The 23248-nt window shown below is 40.3% G+C and overlaps 1 protein-coding gene across 5 annotated transcripts; it reads right to left on the bottom strand.

The window, feature by feature from the left end:
* Nucleotides 1-33: 33 nt before the first annotated feature.
* On the bottom strand, nt 34-22648 carry myofl (myoferlin like). 5 transcript variants are annotated; one of them, XM_088305123.1, is made up of 55 exons: nt 22507-22648; nt 21580-21635; nt 21375-21466; nt 17782-17890; nt 17206-17281; nt 16715-16884; nt 16385-16513; nt 16186-16248; nt 16045-16095; nt 15761-15791; nt 15572-15687; nt 15220-15346; nt 15025-15128; nt 14880-14948; nt 14768-14811; nt 14610-14692; nt 14003-14035; nt 13532-13567; nt 13308-13432; nt 13099-13212; nt 12216-12393; nt 11910-12034; nt 11714-11823; nt 11451-11643; nt 11100-11255; nt 10894-11025; nt 10434-10597; nt 9510-9624; nt 8660-8762; nt 8458-8594; nt 8221-8385; nt 7032-7119; nt 6763-6840; nt 6205-6386; nt 5972-6130; nt 5661-5762; nt 5423-5584; nt 4685-4850; nt 4536-4606; nt 4449-4463; nt 3812-3910; nt 3296-3424; nt 3027-3182; nt 2875-2966; nt 2649-2819; nt 2214-2362; nt 2000-2139; nt 1787-1875; nt 1613-1708; nt 1360-1501; nt 1173-1272; nt 903-1096; nt 657-766; nt 427-574; nt 34-266 (listed from the first exon to the last, which is right to left on the bottom strand). In XM_088305123.1, the coding sequence occupies exons 1-55, from the start codon at nt 22592-22594 to the stop codon at nt 225-227; spliced, it is 6174 nt and encodes a 2057-aa protein (XP_088161249.1). In that variant the 5' UTR covers nt 22595-22648; the 3' UTR covers nt 34-224. The 5 variants fall into 5 exon arrangements, with proteins under 5 accessions (XP_088161249.1, XP_088161248.1, XP_088161251.1 ...); XM_088305122.1 differs by having other exon boundaries at nt 14003-14038; XM_088305125.1 differs by lacking the exon at nt 14003-14035.
* Between the last annotated feature and the right edge of the window lie 600 nt (nt 22649-23248).

Here is a 23248-nt window from a genome sequence, read left to right on the forward strand (position 1 = left end):
AAAACAAAACTGAAAAGACACCACAAACAGAAGTTGAGTAAAATAACTGGCATATTTTATTAAAATAACAAGGTTGGAACACAATTTACAAGACCAACATGTACATTTTATTAAAAAATGCAAAACACTTTGAAATGGGAGGAAAACCTGTCAATTATAGTGCAAACGAAGCAAACAGCTCTGATCACTTTTACATTAAAATTGTGGACAGGCCCTTTTTGATGTCACTTGGAGAAGGGCTTCACAATCTTCATGGAAATATAGTTCTGTGGAAACAAATGTAAAAAAAAAAAATCATTAATGGTTGCATATGAATATTTTCCATATTTTCCATCCAGGCCGAGAATATCTGCAAAACTGTCAGTATCAAATTCTGCACTCATATGGCTAACATTTTGGATAAAGACATCAAAAGAGCAAACTTACAGGTAGAGAATAGAAAAGGATCCCGAGGAACAGTAAGACGAGCAGCAGTAGGATCCCGACAATGAAAAGCAATCTGAATCTTCTCCATACGATGAACTTCATGGTCTTGCAAGGGTTTGTAAACCAGAAGAACGACGTATCAGGACGGCTGGCAGAGAGGGATTAGGAGACAATTACGCATGGTCAAGGAAATGTGAAGAAGAACATAACAAATCCGAAAGGATAGTCACTTGGGTGGCTCCAGTTTTGGGTTCATGTTGGGCTCCTCTCTGCCTTTCCCTGCTGGTCTCTCCTCCATCTCCTTCTCTTCCACGATTTCCAAAGTCATTTCTACTTTCCCCTATAAAACAGATTAATTTGACATAGTGTGAAAAAAAATTACATTATAATTTCATTTCATTTTTACTTTTTTCCACTGCTTTTGTGCTCTTTCTGAAACATGCTAAAATGCCACAAGACCATGGGCTCAAACATACGCCAAGGACGTTCTTCCCGTCCTGCTCAATGGCACACGGCCACCAGCCTCGAACGGACTTTTGGGAGAAGAGTGAGTTGAAGACGGACTTGTTGGAGGAGTTGGAGCCGATCATTCCGGGCAACATTTTCAAGCTGCACTTTTCGGGGGTCTTCGCAGGGGCGATTAGATTGAGTAAGTCCAGCTCAATTGAGCCTGTGGACAAGCATTGCATTAGTTGTCACTCCAAAATTTCATGGCATAAATTTCCCACGGACAAATCTTTTCTTACCCAAGTAGTCATCCAAGGAGAATTTGTCATTGTCCCATATCTGTACTATCAACTTGGGAGTAATCCTAAACTCAGTCTTGTCCAGATTCCAGAAGTGTTCCTAGCACAGTACAGGAAGTGCAATTGGACAATTTGACCTCCGCACAGTGGACACACAGTTCCATTCCGGCTGGACGTTCTCACTCACTTTCCTCGAGACGACGCACAGCTGCTCCGCGGGCAGGTAGTCGAAGGCAAAGACAAACCTCCAGTTGAAATTCCCATCGCCGTCCAGGGATCTGTAATGAACGTCGGTCTTCTGTTTGTCCTCCTCCATTCCTGGCATCCATCTAGGACACAGTAGAAGAAATGAGCAAAACACACACAAGCAGGATGTACAAAAACTCTCTTTATAAATATCTATATGTCTAAACTTTCTATTTATGAATAATATATAATACCCTTTCACATAGATATCGCTCATGCTTTCCCCTGTGATGCTTGTTTCGTCCATTGTGACGTCAGTTGTGTTCCAAACAATGGCACGCAAGAAGTACCTGTTTGAAAGATAACACAATAATCAGTATTTTATCTTTTACTAAATCACTCAACACTAACCCCTTTAAGTTTCATACTTCTTGGCTTTCCGTGGCGTGATGTCACACGGCGGCCCCGGCAGACCGAGGCTCTTGGGAAACACGTCCACCCACATTTGAATCCGTCCCTGTATTTGTGCAAAAAGACATTTTAAACAAAAAGCACATCGTTATCATCCAATGTATTGTGTGTTTGACTTAGGTGTTGTGAAAATTGCTCTGTAAAGTGAACATTCTGCAAAGGCTCTTAACCTGGGACAAGTTGGGTTGGTGGGAGCTGCACAAGGTTCTGGTCTCCACGTGCTCGGGTACCAAGCCCTGGTCTCTGAGGACATGCAGTGGCAGTCTCTCTCTGGCCGGGCCAAGGTGGGAGTGAGTGGGATTGGTTTCTTCTGCAAAGAGTGGACATGCTTTAATGGAAAGCACACAGACAAGCCGGGTTGCTCGTCATGAATCGTGAATATACCAAAATCCTGTAGGTTGTATTGCTTTCCTGAAAAAGACAGAGCGCTTCCATCTCCTTCAAAGCGTGGAGGAGAAACGCCCCTAATCTTGGCCACGTTTTGGAGGATCCGAGAAGGTTTCAACTGGTCTCTCCACTGATTCATACCAGAGCTGCAATGAAAAAAAAAAACGATAATTAAGTTTTGTCTTTGTTTTTTTATTATCGTCTCTACACTCAATAAATGACTGAAAAGTGCATTGAGGAGTAAGGCTCTCCTTTCCCACATTCAAAAGCATTCCAGTAAGTAAATACATAGTAATAAACAGATTGCTTAAGGAAAACGTGATATAGCAGCGGGATGAACGTTACATAGCAAAAAAGTGAGAAACATTGCACAGGATATGAATGTAGATATTCATAGTCACGCCCATATACTTAAAGCACAAAGATACTCACACACAGTAAGTCTGCGGCAAGCCGCAGCAGGACCTAAAACGGGACAGCAGTCGGTTCTCCAAATCGATGACGGTTTCGCCCACTTTTTCATCCCGGCTCAGTAAGTCGTAGTCGTACACTGCGATCTTCAGATCCTTGTCTTGTGGCAAGTAGCAAGAAAGCTCGAACATCCTAAACAAGGTAAGAAAAGTTCATACTGTATAGTTTGGTTATTGCGCTGACTCACCTTCCAATATCTGGATTGAGAGTGTTTGGTTGGTAGTTATCCCTGTCATCCACAGTTTTCCTCCCCAGTGAAATCTTGACATATGGATCACACTGAAGGAGAACAATATTAGCGATGTCTTCAGTATCATAATGTTTCAATCTTCAGCATACCATTCCATTTGTGTCTTTGGGCTGCAGGTCAATACAGCGCACCACGTAGATTCTGACTAGACACTCCTGAGGCCCGCTTTCGGGAAGCTCTCGAAATTGTCGGGGAGGAGCCTGCACGCCAGGGTCATCAGGCAACGGGTAGATCTTGAATGAGCCCTGTTAACAAGCAAAAAAAAAGAAAAAGAAAAAGAAAAACACAAATTAACAATTTAATTCCTTGACCAGACTCGTAACTAATTTGTTTGTATGCGCAACACAGGCGAGCTCACCTTGAATTCTCCCACAACGGAGGGATCGTTTTCCTCTCCGTCTGTCTTTCCTCGAGAAAGTTTGAAAGTGCTGCAAAAATCGGTGAGTCCTTGAAACTGTTCCACTTGCTCCAGTTCACAGTCATACACCTGTCGAAGCATTAATACACTTAGCTCCAAAAGTATTTGGACAGTGAAGGATATATGTGCACAACATCTGACTGGTGACCAACACTGAGACATGCTTTAACATGCTGAATATGTTATGAGCCGTCCATTTCTCTTCTTTTTCTTCATGTCATTCTGATATAGGTAGCCATTCATATCCAAGAAATGTAATTCTAGAAAAATCAAAGGAAGTCTCAATCTCATTTCATTATTATTGGATTACAGCATAATTGTTCCCGTTCATTTTTGTTTTGGACGTACTCTGAGTTCAAAGTCAAAGCGACAGGCTCACTGGCTGTGTTGTTCAAAACTGAATGCAAATGGTGCTAAAGATTTAATCATAATGTTTGAATGCATTCATGTCCTCACTTGTAATGTGTCATATCCCTTCTTCAGGTAAGGCCCGCATTTCTCCTGCTGTCCAATTGAGGCGTAGAATTTACTCCACCAGTCCACTGCTTCCTCTTCCTGCACAATTGAGATGAATTACAATATTTGAAAAGCCAGGACAGGCGTGAAAACTGAATTGTGCTACCTTGGCTTACAAGTGTAATTCCTTCCGTGACTCAGCTCATGTTAGTCGCATAGCAAATTCATTTCACCAAATGAAATGAATCGTAATGCCATTAATCCATTCCAGGTCCCCAAATTGAGTCTTTTTTTATTGAATTGAACCAGCAGGTTAAAAATGACCTGGGTCATTAAGTTATTTGGATAGCTATTTGTGTGTTTGACTGGTTGTACCAATCAAAAAACATCTGAAACAGCATCAGCAACTGTGGCTGTTGAAAGGTTTTTTGCTCAAGTATTTCTTTTATCAATTTAATGTCAGTTCACTCCAGCCATAGAGTGAAGTAAAATATCTCATGCTATCCCCCTCCTCCAATTTTGTCTCACAACACAAAGTAAGCAATTATCCAAGGGACAACTCGAAAATCTCTTAAATTGGGGCCCTCAAAAGTCAAGATACTGCTGGATTTTTTAAAAAAGAAAGAAAAAGACTCACCTTGTCAGTTGGAACCTGTCATATAAGACCCAGAGGTTAATAAATCAATCATAATCTGCATAAGTGTGTGAGTGCATTACAATTCACCTCAGCTTTGACAATCAGCCTCTCCTCGATGTCTATGACAACATCACCCTGAGCAGCTGCGATCATTGCCACTGGAATGTGAGTAGGATGTGAAAAGCAGTGAATAACGTGGCACATAGTGGCGTTTGTAAGCATGCGCGTGTGCTTACCTCTGGCAGACATGCAGACTTGACTGTTGACTCGGTAGGGGTCGCAACGGAAGTCCTCCAAGCAGTCGATAGTACACTGGCCCACCACCGGCTTCCTCCCGAATGGTCTGTGGTCGATGACCTTCAGGACGATTGGGGGAGTGTACATCTCTTCTTTGGGGAGAAGCTGAAAAACAACATGCTACATGAAGAGGAAATATTGTGGAAAATGTACTTTTTAATGCAAGGGTAGTTCTCCGAAAGTATGGTCCGCCAAATTTGAAAAAAATCAAATGATTAAACCAGATATTTTGTTGTAATGCTTTTGTTCATTTTCATTTAAAATTAAACTGATTTTTTTTCCCCGACGAGGTGAGGTGACCAAAACACTCCATCCATCTGCTCCTGGTCTGGCCCCTCTGTCAAATTTTAGAACCCATTGTGGCCCACCAATCAAATAGCTTGGCCACCCCTAGTCTAGCCATCGCGACCGTTTCCTCCTCGTGGCATTGCCAACACATGTATGTAATTATGATCACTTTACACCCTTAAAATACATCAGTTTGAAAAAAAACATCTGTTAGCAATAAAGTCCGAATGGCAGAATGTCAACACAACACAAATCTGCACTCCAATATGAAACATTGGAGTAACACGACATAAAATTTAAAAAATCATGACGATTTCCTTTGGTGTTTTGTATTATTTGTTTGCATTAAGCAGGCGATGCATTTTTAGTAACCTTCCAGAGGTTCATACCACTTTGAGTAGCAGCACAGATCCAGGGAAGTTTGGGTTCTTCTTGAAATTCTTGATGATGGCCGTTTGAACAATCTCGCCACCGCATTCCACAATCAAGTTGGGAGAAGCGACCGTGGCCAGCTGGTAGCTCTTCATGTTCCTCAAGCCCCACGTCAAGACCTGGCAATAAAAAAGAAAAGACATATTTGTTGATCATTTTAACTATTATCATAACTGTAGGAGTGAAAGATGTTACCTCAATGGCGGTAAGTTGCACAACAGGCCGGATTCCTTGAGGAACCATGTAGAGCTTCTCGCCTCGCCGAGGAGGAGGCAAAGGAAGATCTCCCTCATTCGCCTGCAAGGAAAGAGCACAGCATATGATCTTACATATCGTTTTACAAACTTAATCGACATGAAGGTTGTTCTTTGGCAGTTTTTGAATTCACACCCAATTTCATTCAAGGTGTCATGAAACGGAATAGAGGCCGCCAGCAACACTCGTGTACATGTTAAGCCCGTAACACCTGGCAAGTGAATGTTATTCATCATTGTCCATGTGTTTACCTTGTCCTTCAGTAGAAGCTCGGCCGCCAGCAGTGCTTCTCCAGCATTGCGTCCCTTCTTGGTAACTGGGTACCACTGCAGTTTATTGCCAGAATCTGCACTGAGGTTGAGTTTGACAACTGGGGGAAACATACAGCGACCCATGGGCTCATCTTTACCCTGGAGGACATAAAAAACTCGGAAACAAGTCTAATCATGGTCCATGGTTGACGACTTTCTTTCTGAAAACGCACCACTTTGTCGCTGTCGTAAAGCTCCAGGACAACATCTGGCGGGTTGCGGGCGATGGTTTGCGGGTCCCCGTAGATTTCGATGTCATCAAAGATGAGACTCTGATCCCACGTGGGGTTCAAAGTGGCACCGATGACTTCTGTGGTCTTGCTCAGGTGAAGGAATGACACATGGGCGTATGGATCTACACACGACAAAGTCAGTTGGCATAGGACAAGCCAACGAGGACATGCTTAAGTCTCTGTGACGACTAGGGAGCTGCCAAGAGCAATTAATCGGCAACAAAAGGGAACATAGTAACAAAAGTTATATGATTAGATTCATATGGGTTTCCTTTTTATTGTTGCTGTTTTCATAAAAGCAAATAGTTTCCAGATTTAATTGTCCAAATTTGGATTTGTTTAAAAAAAAAATACATATCACATGTTTTTGTATATTTTCCGTTTTTTTAATTTTTTTTATTTTTTTTATATACAGTATTTCAATTGTGATTTTATTTGTTGTTCTTGCACTCTGCTCTTGACTCGTACAATGAATCATTCTCATTTTGGCCTTTTCACCTGAGAAGCTGTCCTTGTCCATGGCACAAAGATTCCTCGCCTGGTACACGTACACTCGCAGCTGGTAAATGTAAGACCCTGAAAGGAGCATTTTCAAATGAGTCACTACTAAGCACAATACAATATAACCCAACAACATGGTTGGGTATAATGCTTGTATTATCTTACAACGGGATTGGTCAGGAAGTGGTACATAAAAAAAATAAATAAATAAAAAAACACAAAGGCCTTTAATCAGTCATGTGCTTTATCTGACTCTGACTACTCACGGCTAAAATTGCAGGAAATTGTGGGAGTGTTGGCGCCAAATAGTTTGGCAGCATCTGTTTTACTGGCCTTCTCGTCCACGTCAACCCCCTGTCAACAAAACACGTAGGGAGAGATGTGAGTCAAGGAACTTTTCGTATGTATTAAGTCAAACTGGAAAAAAACAAGATTCCTTAAACTTAACAGGAAGTCACAAGTGAATCACCAACTCAAAAAATATGACTCAGGATCAAGTACCTCATGTTGTGGTGGCAACAGCCGCATGAAAAATTATTGTTTTGGTATACAAGATTCATGAATCAATTAAGAGAGACTTGTAATGTTATCTAAACAGATCCAACGCAAGAGCTGTATCAAACATATTAGTGATCATTCTGAGAGAGCTATTAATGGCAAAAATGTAAAAAAGTGACACGCATATCTGAAATCATACCTCCCCATAAATGAATGGAAATTCCACTTTGAATACTTACAGTAATAACACATATAATATTACCACGGTTAAATAGAATGTAAATAATTAAAAGTTTGTGTAGAATGTGTTCATGTAGTCATTTCGTAGCTCCTTCTGGCCACCAGGGGGCAGTATAATAAATGCACGTGTATATGCACTAAGAAGAAAATCACAACTGCTCATTAAAATGAGGTAATAGCAGCTGTTTTTTTTTTTTAATAGATAAGGAATATAATCTTGTGAGTATTGCAATGCTCCCTGTCAAGATCAGGGATGAGAAGTGTAAATACCGGAGGGGGCCACATTTTTTTATCCGTGCTACTTTGGGGGCCAGATAGAATGTGCACTTCCTAAGCAGATGTAAAAAGCCATTTTAAATAAGCACCAAATACGTGCATATGTGCAAAATACGTGCTCTTAATATATTTCACTTGTCATAATACAATTAGTAATATTTCTCAATGCATGTATAAAAGATCCAGTATTCAAACCCAACAACAAAGGATTTGAAGCAAAAAAAAAACAAACACCACATGCTACAATATTTTTCAATGAAAGGGGCTGGCTTGCATAAAATTTACCATTCAACGGCACACAAATTCTAAACAGGAAACCATTTAAGTGTAAAAACTAATTTTGTGAATATTTCACAAAAATCTACTCACGCATTTGTTTTATACTGATATGTTAATATATACGGTAACCGTATGAAGTGTTTAATGAATGACTCAACTCACCAGGGCGCCTTCCAGCCTGAAGATGGCGGATGCCCCGATTCGGTCTGATGGTACCATCTTCCTTCGCCAGCGTCGGCGGCGGAACGTGTCGGACGAGCGCTCCTTGCGGTGAAATTTCCAGCCGATGAGAGAGGAATATTCCCAGCCTTCCCCTGTCTCTTTCCTCTGAAGACGTGAAAAGTCAAGAATGACCATTTGAGCGCCATTTTTCTAAATTGCTAATCACGTGCTGCTTACATCAGTGATGTGTTTATCAGATATCTTCCTTCTGGGTCTAACAAGCCTCTTCCTCCTATGGATGTGGTACATTTTTTCCGCTGCCACCCAGGTTTTGGGTTTGTCATCAGGTGGAATGGTAACTCCGTACTCCCAGCCTGGAGTCCAAAAACATATTAACACATTTTTAACAGTGGAACCCCATCATCATGTTATACGATACCTTTCTCATCCACAGCTCTGTTGCTGTCGAAACTCCAATCGTCCTCCCAAGTCCACCCAATGGGACACTCGAACTCTGAGGGGCTCTGAGCCTTTTCGCCATTCTATAGCATGCAGACACAGACTCTCTCGATTACCTCATAAACACTCAATCTAATAGTCTGTAATAATCACTTAATTTGAATCTGAATGTGCAGCGGGTATTAAGCTTGCCAGTTCTTTATCCGTTGTGTCGTTTGACTGAAAAATGTAAGAGCCACTTTTTGGCGCACATCCAAAACACGGATATAGCATACGTACAGTAAATTCTTCATCAAATTTATTTATTTATTTTGTAACATTATGCACAGTTTGAATATTAATACTAATAGTGGTACTCATACTACACTTTGAGAATACAATAAAAAACAATACAACTTTAATTAGTACACTACAAGATTAGAACGTGTACTCTGTATCTTTCCCTGCATGTGACTTTGTGCCTGAATCGCTTATTCTTAGCTGTGTGGCACATCATGAGTTAATATGACCTTTAAAAACAGCAGCCTAGAGCGTCAAGACTTATGAGTTAGGGAAGTAAAACTAAAAACAGGGCTGAATGGTATTAATACGTTCACAAACCTCTGAGGCCAGCTGCAGCCGTGCGAAAAAGTCACAGTGGGTTTGGTGGCGTGAGTGACGACATAATAGCGCTGAGTAAACTGATAAAAAGTGGAATTTGGCGTGAATGAGATGAGGCTTTTGTTTCGTAATCTTCACCTGCATTATTCGCATAGTGTTGACACAGGTTGAATGAGTGTCGATATGTATATATGTGAGTGTGCGTGTGCGCATTGGAGGGTATTGTATACCACATCGCTGTAGGGCTCCGCAGCAGGTTTCCACTCTCCACCGGGGAAACGTGTTTCGTTCTGAAAAACCTCATCCGTGAACTCTGTGTGGCCCGCATCGGCTTCTGTCAACAGGCTGTAAAAAGCAGCAGAGGCACACATGTTGATGGGAGGCTTTGTGACTCAGACAGTGTGCCATGATAAACTATTTACACAAGCCCTGGAGGGAGAATGAAAGCACTAAGGGAGGGCAAGAGACCTGCTCAGATTAAAACACTGCTGGAAGCTGAAATGTCTTTGTGTCTATTTCTTGTGATTGTATTCGCCGTTGGTTACGGTGGCTGAAACGTGCAGTGAAATATGATTTCTGACAATTAAGAGAGGAAAGAGTGCAAAAGGTGCGGATATCAAGTCGTGTAACATAACAAGAACCCAAGGCGGCCGAGTGGTTAGGAATGTGACCACCACCCAAAATCGCTAGCATATGCAACATGTATTGTTGTGTGTGTGATGTACATGTCCCTTTAAGAGGCGGTGCCGGGATGGGTGGTACATCAACGAGACTGAGTGTGAGTGTGAGCTGTGGACAACAGCAGCTCCTGCGTGAGGGTGCGCTTTAACTGTTCAATAAATGGCTGAAACATGCAAATTCCCCATTACAGTATGTAAATATATAGTAAAAACTCAACTCCAGTTCTAAAAGTTGTTGCTGCACAAGAACAGAAAAAATAGAGTCGGCCTATACCTGTGAGTATTGTTGTATGATTTGTTTGTATGTGTTGCTGCCCTTTGTGTGTTCAAATAGCAGTTATTTGAAGGTTTATAATTAAGGTAGCATTTTTGCTTATGTTAGCCCATCTATGGCGTTTGGCACTATAAGTTAGCATTAAACTAGTGGACCTTCCTTTGGGAGCTTAAAAAAATATATAACATAACATGAGGTACCAGCGGTCAGGATCGACGAACCAGTCGTCCTCCCACTCCCATCCGCGTGGTGGCAGGAAGCGCTCTTTTTTGAGTTTCACTTTTCCAGTCACGTCAGAGGACTTGTGGCGACCCACCAGACCATTGGGTCCCCACTTCCCGAACAACTGGGCTTGGTTTTCATACTATGGAGAGACAATAGGCATATTTAATCTGGAAAACAATGCCTAGCGAAAGCGTAGGGGCATACAAACTTTTTCTTTCAACGTGGGCTAAACGTTTCAACATTCAGCCGAAAACTAATCCATGATTGATGATACATATGTTAAACATTTATAAGTGGCATAGAGACGGCTGGATCAATGTGTATTTATTAAAAAAAAAACTAAAAAACTGCGAGGTGATGAAGCAAAATGTCTCATTGACTTTTTTTTAAAGGAATTCACGGACATTTTCAACACTAATCAGAAGCCATAGCTACCATTTCTGCGTATACACTGAAGCTTCCCTCAGAGAAGCTGTTGAACTTCTTTTCCCACGCGGAGAGACCGAGCCACATGTTGACCCGCAGCTGAACAGGAATTTTGACACCCTTGTTTTTATCCATTGGGTACTGAAAAACATCCAAATGGGGAGAAAATGAAGCTTTGAAACACGCAGCAGTGCAACGGTGACTTGTCAGGATACCTGCATGAAGACGGTCTGTGTGCGTCCGCAATATTTTCCACTGGCATGTTCGCTGAAGTTGGAGTAGAGAATGTGGTGAGCCGGGACGCGGGCGAAAGCAACGCGCTTCTCTCCTCTCAACATCCAGATGATCACGTCGGGCATGCTGTTCTGAGGCTGGAAAAAGATTGTCAGAAGCATTTTACACATTTGAGAAAAAAAATAGGATAGTTGAGTTTCATTCACACACGATATTGTCATTCATTGTTAGATGAACAGCTGGAAAAAGCACACTTTGCCTCTTATTTGGAGCAAGATGCGAGTGAGAGAGCAGAAACAGATGGCAAGCAATATGACTTCATCTTTTCGAACCTCATCTGCCAGCTGTTTGATTCTGTCCAGCCAGTCTTCAATGTCACTGACAGTTGCCTTGACATCCGTGGCCTCCTCTCTCATGCAAGTAGCCATCTGTTGGAGGCTCTCCAGCGCTGTGTCACGCGTGTTTTTTATTTGGAGATCCAGCGCAGTCACATTGGGCTGACCTTCCACCTCTGGAAGCTGGAAACTGTGCCCAAAAACTTGTTAATGCCTGCAAATTATACATATCAGATACGCATAAATCCGTAAACCATTACCTATTCAAGTCCTCCAGAAAGTGACTAATGAGTTTCAGCCAAATTTCAACAAGTCGGTCCTCAGATACCTTGGATTGGATGGCCATTTTCAAAGAGGACAGGTTGTGCTCCTACGTTGAAATGACAAACGAAGCAATGATGAGCGAGCGACGTTTGCCTTGACGTGTTGTTCCAACGCATTGTGCCTTAATCTTACGAGTCTTTCCGCAACAGAGAGAAGAATGTTGACGGCGTCCAAACGGTGGCTGATGTCTTCCCAGGAGGATGTGAGCGTTACAACGGGCTTCGTGTCAGCCCAGGGCAGGTAGTAGTAGAAGTTACCTGAGAGCAGGAAAAATACATATTGGTTCTGTACCTGAGGGAATAACTAAAGTCTCAGCATAGTCAACGGTGGGCCATTTTGGGCCTGGAAGGCCTTTTCTGGTTAATTCTTATACTGAAACGATAAGTGTGTTTTCTTTGAGAGTGGTGGTACCAAATGCAGGTCTGCAACAACTCGTACCGTCAAATACAGCAAAGCTGTAATGGGTGGTGGACGCCAGAGGTTTGCAGGTGGAGTCCAGCTTGTTGCCGTAGTTTCCCATGCTGACCTCAAACTGGATGGGCTCGCCTGGCTCTTGGAGCATGCAGGCACTGTGGAACACGGCGCAGAGAGAGAACTTCCTTCTTCGCTGGTATTTCTGCAGGCAAGAGCGGAGGATGTGGCAACGTTAGAGGTTGAAAATGGGCACACTCACTGTAACTTTCCAGTTTGACATCTTTGATTACAATTGGAAGTGAGTTCCTGCTATCTTGTCAGTGTAATAATGTTTCAGGGTCAATGAAAGACAAGGCAAGCCGCATCTATCAGCCAAGAGTGTGAAAAAAATATACAAACAGTGGATTTGGATGCAGCTCTTCATCATCAAGCTGCAGAATTACACGTGTTAATTAATAGACAACCCCCTCACATATATGCTGCACATCTTCTGATATCTGTGCTCTGACTGAAGCTGTGCTTTGCTTTTGATTTTGACAGGATAGTGATTTGCATTAGTGTTTCACCGCTATTCCGCGAAAATCCAGGACTAACTGAGGTTTTTTAATTGCCTCAAGAAGCCACCAGATGGCACTAAAGGACCTTTTTCGATTAGACAAGGCAATGGCCGAACTATTTTCTTAGAAAAGAATTGGAAACCAGACGACTCAAGAGAGGCGGGGAAAAGCAACTCCTTAACTGTGCTCAAATATGGGGGGGCACAGTGTGGGATCTGGAAAAAAAAACACCTCAGCACATCGCAACATGGAAAAACTAAACAACAGATCTCAAAGACTTGTACGTGTGGGAGGAATGCGGGGCCGTAAGACGTCCCTTTTAACAGAGCTTTCTTTTTGAATAATCATACCTGTGTCACCAGGATATCATCACTGGATATATCGTCTATGTTCTTATCCACCTTTCCATCCAGCATAGTGGACAGCTCGACAAGGACCCTCCCCCTATAGGCGACACCTTCACCCTGCAAGTGCAATCAAGTTCCGTGCAGAATTTCAAATGGGAGATCATCAAAACATTCAGCGCGGAGATGAGATTTGGTTTAGTTTTTTTCCCTACCTTGCCATGGTTAAGTTCCTCATACGGGTCAGGGAGTCCGCTAAACTCCCTTGGGCTGCCATACAAGTTGACATAACAAGGGCCAAAAGTTGGCAGAAAACCAGTCTCGCTTGTTGCAGGACTTGCTACGATGAGCACACACACATATTCATAAATACACAAAATAACTTAGACATCGTCGAGACAGAAAGGCAAGGTCTTAATACTGGTCCTTTCTTACGTACATTCAGACAGGCTGTTGCAATGTTCAACTTGTGTGTCTGTTTGAAAATGAAACAAGACATTTAACAACTCTCGTAAAGTTTCAATAATATTTTTTTTTTCTGCGGTTATTCATGTTTCACAATATCTTATGACCACCACCAGTTGGGAGTGTTTTAAAAAGATTAGAACAAAAAGTACATGACCGATTTCCATGAAACATGGTGGAGAAGTCAGACATGGAGTCAAGAAGGAGGCGTTTAGGGCAGATGTGTATAAAGCGACACACATCTAACTCTTGTTAAAAAACAGTTTGGTCATGGCAATCAATCACTAAAATGAAAAATTTTCAGAAATCGGTTAAGTAGCTTTTGGGAAATCCTGCCACACACAGATATACATGTGCACTCACACATTTACACACAATAACAAAGAGGTTTCTGAGATAGAAAGCCAAAATATTTTTAATCTGGTGCCCACAATTTCTTACGTACTTTCAGACATGCTGCAAAGTTCGCCTTCTGTGTCTGCTTGAAAATGAAACAATATTTTAAATTTATACATAAATTATTAAATATATCAATTATTAAAAAAATATGTATATATTTTTAAATCCTCGACAATTATTATTATTGTTTTTAAATATTTGTCATTATGATCATGATTATCATTATTAATAGTACTAGTTGTCGTAGATTTAATTTTATAGTATTTTCATCAATATTAAATTTGATCACATTTTCTGAAAAAAATTATAATTGTAATAGTCACGTATTATAGTGTTTTTTTTAAATTTCATATAAAACATCTACATTGAGCTACGCATATGTAATACTATATGTAACTATTGTAATATAGAATGTTAATATTATTGCACTGCATAGATATTTTAGATGCATATTTTCAAGAAAATGCAGTACTATACATAAATATATTTTTTAAATAAATGTGATATTATTTTAATATCCGGAATATACAGTTTTTTATACAGTATATAAATGTTTTTTTTATTTTTTTGTTTTTAAAGAGCGAAACTCATTTGCGTCATATTACCTTGCTTGTATTATATTTCTTCAAAATTATGACAACAAAAAGCTTTACCTTCAAGCTCTCCACCAGCGGATGAGATCTTGCTAAGGTTCAAGTATGTTGTTCCGATTGCGTCGTCCTTGCTGACTCGGTCCCTGCCAAGAGCGCGTTGTTGGCACGTCACACGACAGCTGCCATGTCATGGCATGAGGAATTTGCTCACTCCTTACCAGTCGAATATGGTCAATTTGATGCGCTCACACATGGAGGGGAACTGCGGAGGAGAATGGAGGAGATTAAAGATTCATGATACCACTTGCTACACGACGCTACATTTTGTACCTTGACTTGGAGGTGGATGATCTGATTCCATTCCGGATTTGCATTTTTCTCAATGGTTTTGGTGCACAGCTAAAACGAAAAAAAATGAAAACTATTTCCGTGCCAAGGCGAGGTGTAACAAAACTTCAGACTTTGACTTAATTACCTTTTTTCCAGCAAAGCTGACCTCCAAATATGGATCCACCAAGTTTTTCCGGTCTCCATCTCCGCCAAAGACGTTCTTCACCGTCTGAACAAATGCATCATCCACTGAGAAGAGAAAACAATATTGTACATTTTGGAAATAGATTTACCAACAACACACTGGTACGGAATTGTACATACGTGACCGTTTACATACTTTGTGGCATGTCCTCGGCACGGAACACTTTGAGGCTGAGCGTGGCCCATCGCATTGTGACTCCTGCCGGTACCAGAAGATTACTTTCGATGTCGTCTTGATCCTCGCTCAGCTCTTTCCTCTCAGTCTGCATGGCAGGACCAATTTCAATGCAGTTAGATAGAATGCATCACGACAATATTCAATCCAATCCCATCCAATGCAAGTATTGATAAAAACAAATTACATTTTGACCTTCTAATGAGGTACACTAATTAAGATCTTGTATCTGCCACTCCTGCACATGTACCTAATCTAGTGACCAATTTGAATACCGTATATTTCTTGATATACTCGGAGGATATACACGCACCGGCGGCTCTTCCCCAGTCACCACCACGATAATGCTGACTTTCAGGTAACCTTTTGCGCCAGAGCTGGAATCATCGGGGTCACTCAGAAGCAGCCATTTCTTCAGTATGGCATGACCTGAACACAGTGTATAATTTACACTTTGTAGACATAGGAAAAAAATTAAAACACTTCAATGGCAAAACCTCACCGGGTTCATCGTAGATGTAGCCAACATCCAACTGGGGAAGAAAGAGATTTAACGTTATTGTTCATTAAAAGGAAAAAAGTACATTTAAAATCCGAGTTCACTTGTAATAGTGACTTTTTAATACTTTCATGTGTTCATTTCTTTTGCACACCAAAAATGTTCATGTGCCAATGTGACGTACTGCATGTATGACCATAAAAAATAAAAATTCTAATAAAAAGTAAATGTAAATTTCCATAAAAGTAATATTCCAAATGAAAAAAAAATATTTTCCACTGCATTACCTTGAACTCGCCCATTAGACTATCAGCTCGGAGGGAGAAGGAATCATAAATCTTTGCAAATAAAAAAAGAACAGTATTGAATTAAATTCAAATTAGCTATTCATTTGTCAAACATGCTATAATTAAAAAAAATGTACGCACCCTAAGACTGACACTTTCATCCAACAGCTCTGAAGGGAGCATGTTAACGTTGTAGAAAAAAATCTAAAGGGGAAGCAAAACATAAATAAAATAAAAATGACCATTAGTACAGGCAAACAATATAAAATTGTAGCAAACATTTTAAGTCTTAAAGTAAACATGGATAATTGACTTGTATGTCTCTAAATGAACTGAGTACCTCATCAAAGAAGGGGCTATTGCCACTTCTTATTCGCGTCCGATGCGTCTGGCCACAGACATTGACTTTCACCACGGGCTTGATGTTGTTGCCAGGCAACTGCCGGCCTTCGATGACCCGAATTCGAATCTGGACGTAGATAGAAGCTTTAAGCTGACATATGCTTCTTTCTCTTTTTTAATTTTTTATTTTTCTTTGGTTAAGTTCCAGTTCCCAAGAAATTTAAGTGCATCACTGATGTTATCTTATATCACAATCTTTTATTGTTTACGCGTGCTGCCATTCAAGTGATTACAAATCCCCCCCTTAATTGACACTCCAGCACAATACCTGGAAATCCTGCGGCTTGTTAGTAAGGGCTCTGTGTTTCTTGCGGCCAATGCGGAGCGGCTTGTGGCTCGCTTTCCCAGGCTGGAACGCCGTACACGGACCCGCCGGGCTTCCCGCATGATCACCTATGTCCAGGTTGGCATCCCCCTCATCAGCCTCCTCGTCGGCGGCTGGGGTCAACATGGAATAAATACACTATTTGAGGCAACATACATTCTAGTCGCCGACTCGCTGTACAGGTACAGCCCAAACATTTACAGTTAAATTAAAAATGATTCATATCCTGACCAAGTTACCCACACAGTCTATGCAAAACAATATTAAAAAAAAATCCAATTCTGCCTTTGCAAAGATAATACGGCTAAATTTTAAATATCAGCTGTTTCAGAACTATCAAATTGTATTGCTTGACGCCTTCAATCAAAAGTGAAATTTTTATGAAAGCAGAATTGCTGATAGACGTCTACCTAACTTTTAAGTGCACTTCCTACCGTTGTCCACATGAGACATGTCGCCATCCGGCGCTTCCCCGGGTGGTTCATACCCGATGAGCAAACTAATGGTTGCCTGCAAAAAAAAAAAAAAAGTTACAAATATTAAATTAATCAAAATGTGCAGAGTGGTGAATATTACTGTAAAGTGCATTTGGTGTCCTCATGTCCACCCTGTCATAAATGGATAACCGCCCCTCTAAGAAGCCCTTTGAGCTTTTCAGTGACAATTACGACCTGCATTTTGACTTTCTTCAATAGAGGCTAAAAGAGTGGATTATTGCATAATAATTCATTCTTTCAACTTTTCAAAATATGTGTGGAGCAAGCGTTACATTGTCAAGAACATAGGTTCACTCTGTCAAGGTGAAATATCAGTTGATATCCCAAAAATGGGAAGATGGATGGATGGATATATTCGTTAAACAGTAAACAGACGTCTTATTAACTGAATCATGTTTATAAGTGAAGGTCTTCCCTGCACTGATTAAATGCTAACATTAGCCAAAAATGTTTATGCTGTCATATCCTCTGTTATTCCCTTTGTTTTGGTTACTCTTAAAAGCACTTTGATACCCCAAATGGCTGCTGCTTCTCATTGCTCAGGGGCACATTCTTGGACGGGAGCGATCGCACGTGGCCACTGGCCAAGTCCCTCAGTGAGATTTTTGCAGAGCCGATGAACCTGAAAAGCAAGGGAGAAATTCAACATGAATCTTTACAGTTAATCATTTCTTTTAACGCATGCAAAAAGTCTGCTGGGAAAGGTCTTGAGTGGGAGGAAATGGTGTGAATAATTGTTCATAACCGTGTGGACTCCTTCCACTTCCCCATTCCACTTCTTCACCTTTGCGATGGTGCTGTGTGGTTATTAACCACAATGGATTGCAAAATGTGATTCATTTATTTGGCACAAAAGTTCGAGGCACAAAAGTCCGATTTTGCAAAACTACTGCGTGGCAACCGGTCCAGGGTGGACCTCTTGCCAACCATGACAGTTGACACCTCGATTTGCGAGGAATAAGAACCCGCGAATATAAAAAATCTGTGCATAACTGACACACATTGAAATTTAGTGGGGAGCTGGAAGGTTTTTTTTTTGTTTTTTTTTTTCAAACCCCAAAAATTCTTGACAAAAAAAAAAAAAAAAAAAATATATATATATATATATATATATATATATATATATACACACACATGCATGTTCTCCCCGTGCCTGCGTGGGTTTCCTCCGGGTACTCCGGTTTGCTCCCACATTCCAAAAACATGCACGGCAGGTCGATTGAACACTCTAAATTGCCCCTAGGTATGAGTGTGAGCGCAGATAGTTGTTCGTCTACGTGTGCCCTGCGATTGGCTGGCAACCAGTTCAGGGTGTACCCCGCCTACTGCCCGATCACAGCTGGGATAGGCTCCAGCACCCCCCAGCGACCTTCGTGAGGAGAAATGGTACAGATAATGGGTGGATGAAATCACTCATGTTCCTGTTTTCTGCTGTTTCGTTTCTGCTTTCACGTTCTCAATGGATGAGCGTTGGTAGGCGGAGTGTCGTGTAACTGTAATCAACTGTCATCATAAGCAAAGCATTTTTACGCAGCAGAAGCAGAAGGAAAATACAGAATTATCATTTTGCTTTATTTATTGTCACTATGTTCATTTTGCTCATTTGCTACGTTCTTTCATTCACATTACTGTCTTGTGTCTTTTTCATTTTTATGACACTCTTTTGGTTGAATATGTTTTGTTTCATTCAGGCCCAGACTTTTTTTTAGGTCAAAATTAAAAAAAAAAAAATCTTGTGTGTAAAAAAAAAATTATGAATTGATCAGATATAAATTAACAATATTTTCATTAGAATTATGGTATGTTTTATTTATAGTTAAATAGAGAGAGAGAGACAATCTATTTTTCTTCTAGCTCATTTTTGTTTTTAGTTTTATTGCAGTTAATGGAATTTTCTTCAAATGATTTCCTATCTAATAAACATGCTTAGGATGATGGAAACATGGTTTGAGAAACGACAAAGCATGGAAACCATTAAAACACACCACAGGTATGTCGTGTTCCGTGCCCGCGTGGCCAAATTTAGAGCGGTGGGAGTGCTGCAAGGAAAAGTAAACTTTTGACAACTCTACCGATGACATTTATGAGCTGCTTCTTTTTTTTTTCCGGCAACAATTTCAAAATGTCAAGTGGGTTATGAAGTTAGTCCCATTCAGTCAGAGAACAAACGTGATATTTTGCACACTAGATGAACATCCAGAACCCTCAAGTGTTTAAAACATCAACCGCAGCAGCAGCTCAGCCCTTTCTTCAAACACACTCTGCTGCTATAAACAGCACATAAAGCCATCTTTCATAAACGTTGACGCAGCAAGTCTACTTCCTGATGTGTGAAATATGTAATACGCAAAATTAAACTATTATAACCCTGACCCACACATTTTGCTGTGATTTGGCAATTGTGGATTTGACTATTTGAGTATTTTTGTGCTCAGCCATGTCTAATCTAAAATATTGTTTAGCTGCATCTATAGGCAATTGCAAACATTTTGGGTAAGCGTGTTCTTCGACACTCTTAATCCGTTCACAGGTGATTTTGGCTCAGAGAGGCGGGCTACATCCTGGATTCAATCGCATCACAGTTTTGGCTTAGTGATGTTTCACAAATCAACAAATTTCCTGCATAGTTAAAAATGGATGCTGATCTTAAACAATGGCTCACATTTCCTCAAATCCAGGTCATGGCACAAATAAATCCAATTTGCAAATTCTCAGCTGTGCCAGTATGACAAGCCAGGACAGGCATTCTTCTTGCTCAACCCACCGTCATGCGTCTGGAGCAGGGGTCATGGAAAAATCTCTAAGTGCGCATGCTGCGACAGACAGAATTTTTAGAATCGTTCAGAAGATGGGTCACTTGTTTGTTTTATACCCGCCCCAATGTCTGAACTGCACAAACCCCCAAATTACAGCGCTCTGAAGTACATATCTAAAGTGCATGATTTACACACAGTGTGATGGTGTGGCATCCTGTGAGGGGAAGTTTATAAAAGCAGTGATTGTGCCCTTTTAAGGCAACATTCCTTACAAGCACAGCGAAGAGGGTAACAATGCTTTTTGCTCGCGGACACTGCAAGTCTGAACGTAGCCACAGTCACAGTGCTCACAGTGACGTTGGTGCTCATGAGAAAAAAATTACAGTTGCTTATAATGACCGTTTTTAGGCCTTCAAGGACTATAATCATATGTTTATATAGTTAAAAGGTGAGAATTGCCTTCTTCAACAGTTTAATTTTTTCATGACGGCTAAATGCTTTTGGTGTTTCATTTCATTATATAACAGTTGGTCAGTGGATTGTTTTCATTTTTAGAATTGGTGTGAGAGAAAAGCAATGGCGGACATTCCGATGGATCAGGCGTGGGCAAACTATGGCCCGGGGGCCACAATGCGACCCGTTAAGCGTTTTAATATGGCCCGCCGAACTAGAAAAAAATTTAATTAATAAACCTTCTTAATGTTTTATTTTCTAAATACTGTGGTTTTTCAAAGACATATATATTGTTGTAATGCTTTTCTTCACTTTCATTTAAAATTAAATATATTTTTTTTCTCTCCGATGAGGTGAGGTTACCAAAGGATTCCATCCATCTGCTCCTGGTTCGGTCCCTCTGTCAAATTTTAGAACCCATTGTGGCCTGCCATCAAAATGTTTTCCCACCCCTGCGATGAATCGAGGTCTTTTTCTATTACCTGTCCATGGCGCATCTGACAATTTAGTGACAAAAAGTAGAGTAGACTTTAGACCATGTGAAAACATGTCTAAGTTGTGGCGCAGGTGTGTAGCGCGATTTAGGTGAATTTGATCGAAGCACAGGTAGACAGATTCTTAGCTACGCGTGAATTTAAAACTGAGAATGGAATTTTACGAACGAGATCCCCAACACTTTTCTAATGGATATAGTTTTCGGGGTGGGGGGGGCGTTTGGGTTTGATGTTGTTAGTTCAATGAATAAATAAATTCTGACATGGAGTTAATCAGAGGAAAACTGTGATATAGCAATATCAAAAGCAATTATACTTGAGTTACTTTTTGTAAGAGGTCCTCCTGTAAAACTATATGTGAACATTGCACATTTTTTTTTTTAATCATCAGTTGTGCACATACTTGTGATGGCCGATAGTCTCATAATCTTTCACAACCACGTCGATGAATGAAGACGCGTCCAACGCTAAACCCTTTAAATCAAATTCCAGCGCCTGGAATGAGAAAAAAAAAAAGATACATTTGTTTAGCAAAGATGCTTTTCTACTCATCAAGTCAACATTTCTTCACGTATGAGTGTCCCACAGCTGCCGCGTACTGCACTCACTTCATTCCAGACGGGATTTAGCTCATTGTCAACAGCTTTGGTTTTCTTTTTTGCACCTGAAATCACAAAGGCCACCTCGTTGGAAAATTAACTGTGTCACCGCGGCATTATGCAACAGTGAAATTGTTGTAGACACACTAAAGGAAGCAAATTCGTCAATCAAGAAGTCACTTGCAAGTGTTATGAATGATTATTTTGTGGAATCACTAATATTATTATTGTGTGTGTATGTCTAACACCGTGAGCCACACTGTGCTTACACAGAGAAATACCAAAATATATATACTTGATTCTACAGAATGTATTACATATGCAAGTTCAATTAAAAATAACCAAACAAATGTTCGAAAACAAACTGCTGTTGAATATTAAAAGAAAAGGTACAATGAACTTAAACGTTGAATACAACTGAACTGTACTTGAGAAATTATTATTTTGCATACCACTAGAGGGATCCCACACACAACTAGTGATACGCTTACCACATTTCCAAGAGTTTCTGATGTAATTAATAAAGTCACAGAAGCCAAATAGGAATTATTTATTATCATGGCCACAATATTAACTCGGAACTCAAAATAAAAGGCAAACTCCATTAATTCACATTTAAGGTAACTAAAATGTTAAGATAAAATATACTTTAGTATCTGATTATTATTTTTTATTGTGAAATTATAAATTTACATCGTTATTATATATTATTATTGTAATTACAAAGCCAAAATGGCCAAATACGCGTTATTTACCTTATCATGGACCTAATTCACTTTAAACTCAAGGAAAACATAACTACACGTATACACACACGAGAGGCGACTTTTAGTAAGCTGATAAAAAAACACACTTTTAAAATGTGCAATCCAAACACTATATTAAATATAAATAAATATTAGCTTCCACTAAGTAAAGACATTCATAATATCTCACCTCTGAATATGACAGAAACAATTGGGTCAGGGTTGCCCAGTTTCTTTTTGGGGATGCCGCACGCAGACTCAACAATTACCCGCAACATGTTTGATAGTAAATCCAAAATGTATTCTCAGAGGAAGAGGACCATATTCCTAAGAGTCGAGTCAGAGGAAAACTGAAAGGAGTAGAAGTGAAGAGGAAAGACAAGCGGCTACAGGAGGAGGAGACAGAGGAGGAGAGCAACCTTATTTGTGAGTTACAACGAACTGACTGAAGCCAAGCAACCAATAAAAGAGTTCTACTTTACTTGAGTAATTATTTTTATGATGACTTTTTACTTCTGTTCCATGTTTGAACAGATCTTCTATCTGAATGAACAACTACTTTTTTCAACTTCCATGATGACGACATGATGTAAGAGTCAACAGCACTTCAGATCTTGAGTGCTTAAGAGTAAGGCACAGCCGCAACACGTTTTTATTGTCGGATGACGCAATAGATTCAGAGAAGCAAGATATTCCCCTTCCATGGTGTTATTAAAGAGAGATGTTGGCAAATACATTGTGCCAGCTGAAAAACTATGAGCGTCGAACTTTCAACAATTCTCAGAAGCACATGTTGTTAATTTCAGAATAAAAAAAAGTGAGTTATCATTTTGCATTTTTTGTTAGTTCATAAAGTGATTTTTTTTTTCAGTAGAGCTGAACTAACTTGGTCTTTTTTGTTTGTCAGTCAACAATGTGAGTGTGTTCCCCCT

This window comes from Idiotropiscis lumnitzeri, chromosome 9 (genome assembly GCF_059441095.1).
Source record: "Idiotropiscis lumnitzeri isolate Australia: NSW breed Sydney's pygmy pipehorse chromosome 9, RoL_Ilum_1.0, whole genome shotgun sequence".
In the NCBI taxonomy this organism is placed as follows: domain Eukaryota; kingdom Metazoa; phylum Chordata; class Actinopteri; order Syngnathiformes; family Syngnathidae; genus Idiotropiscis; species Idiotropiscis lumnitzeri.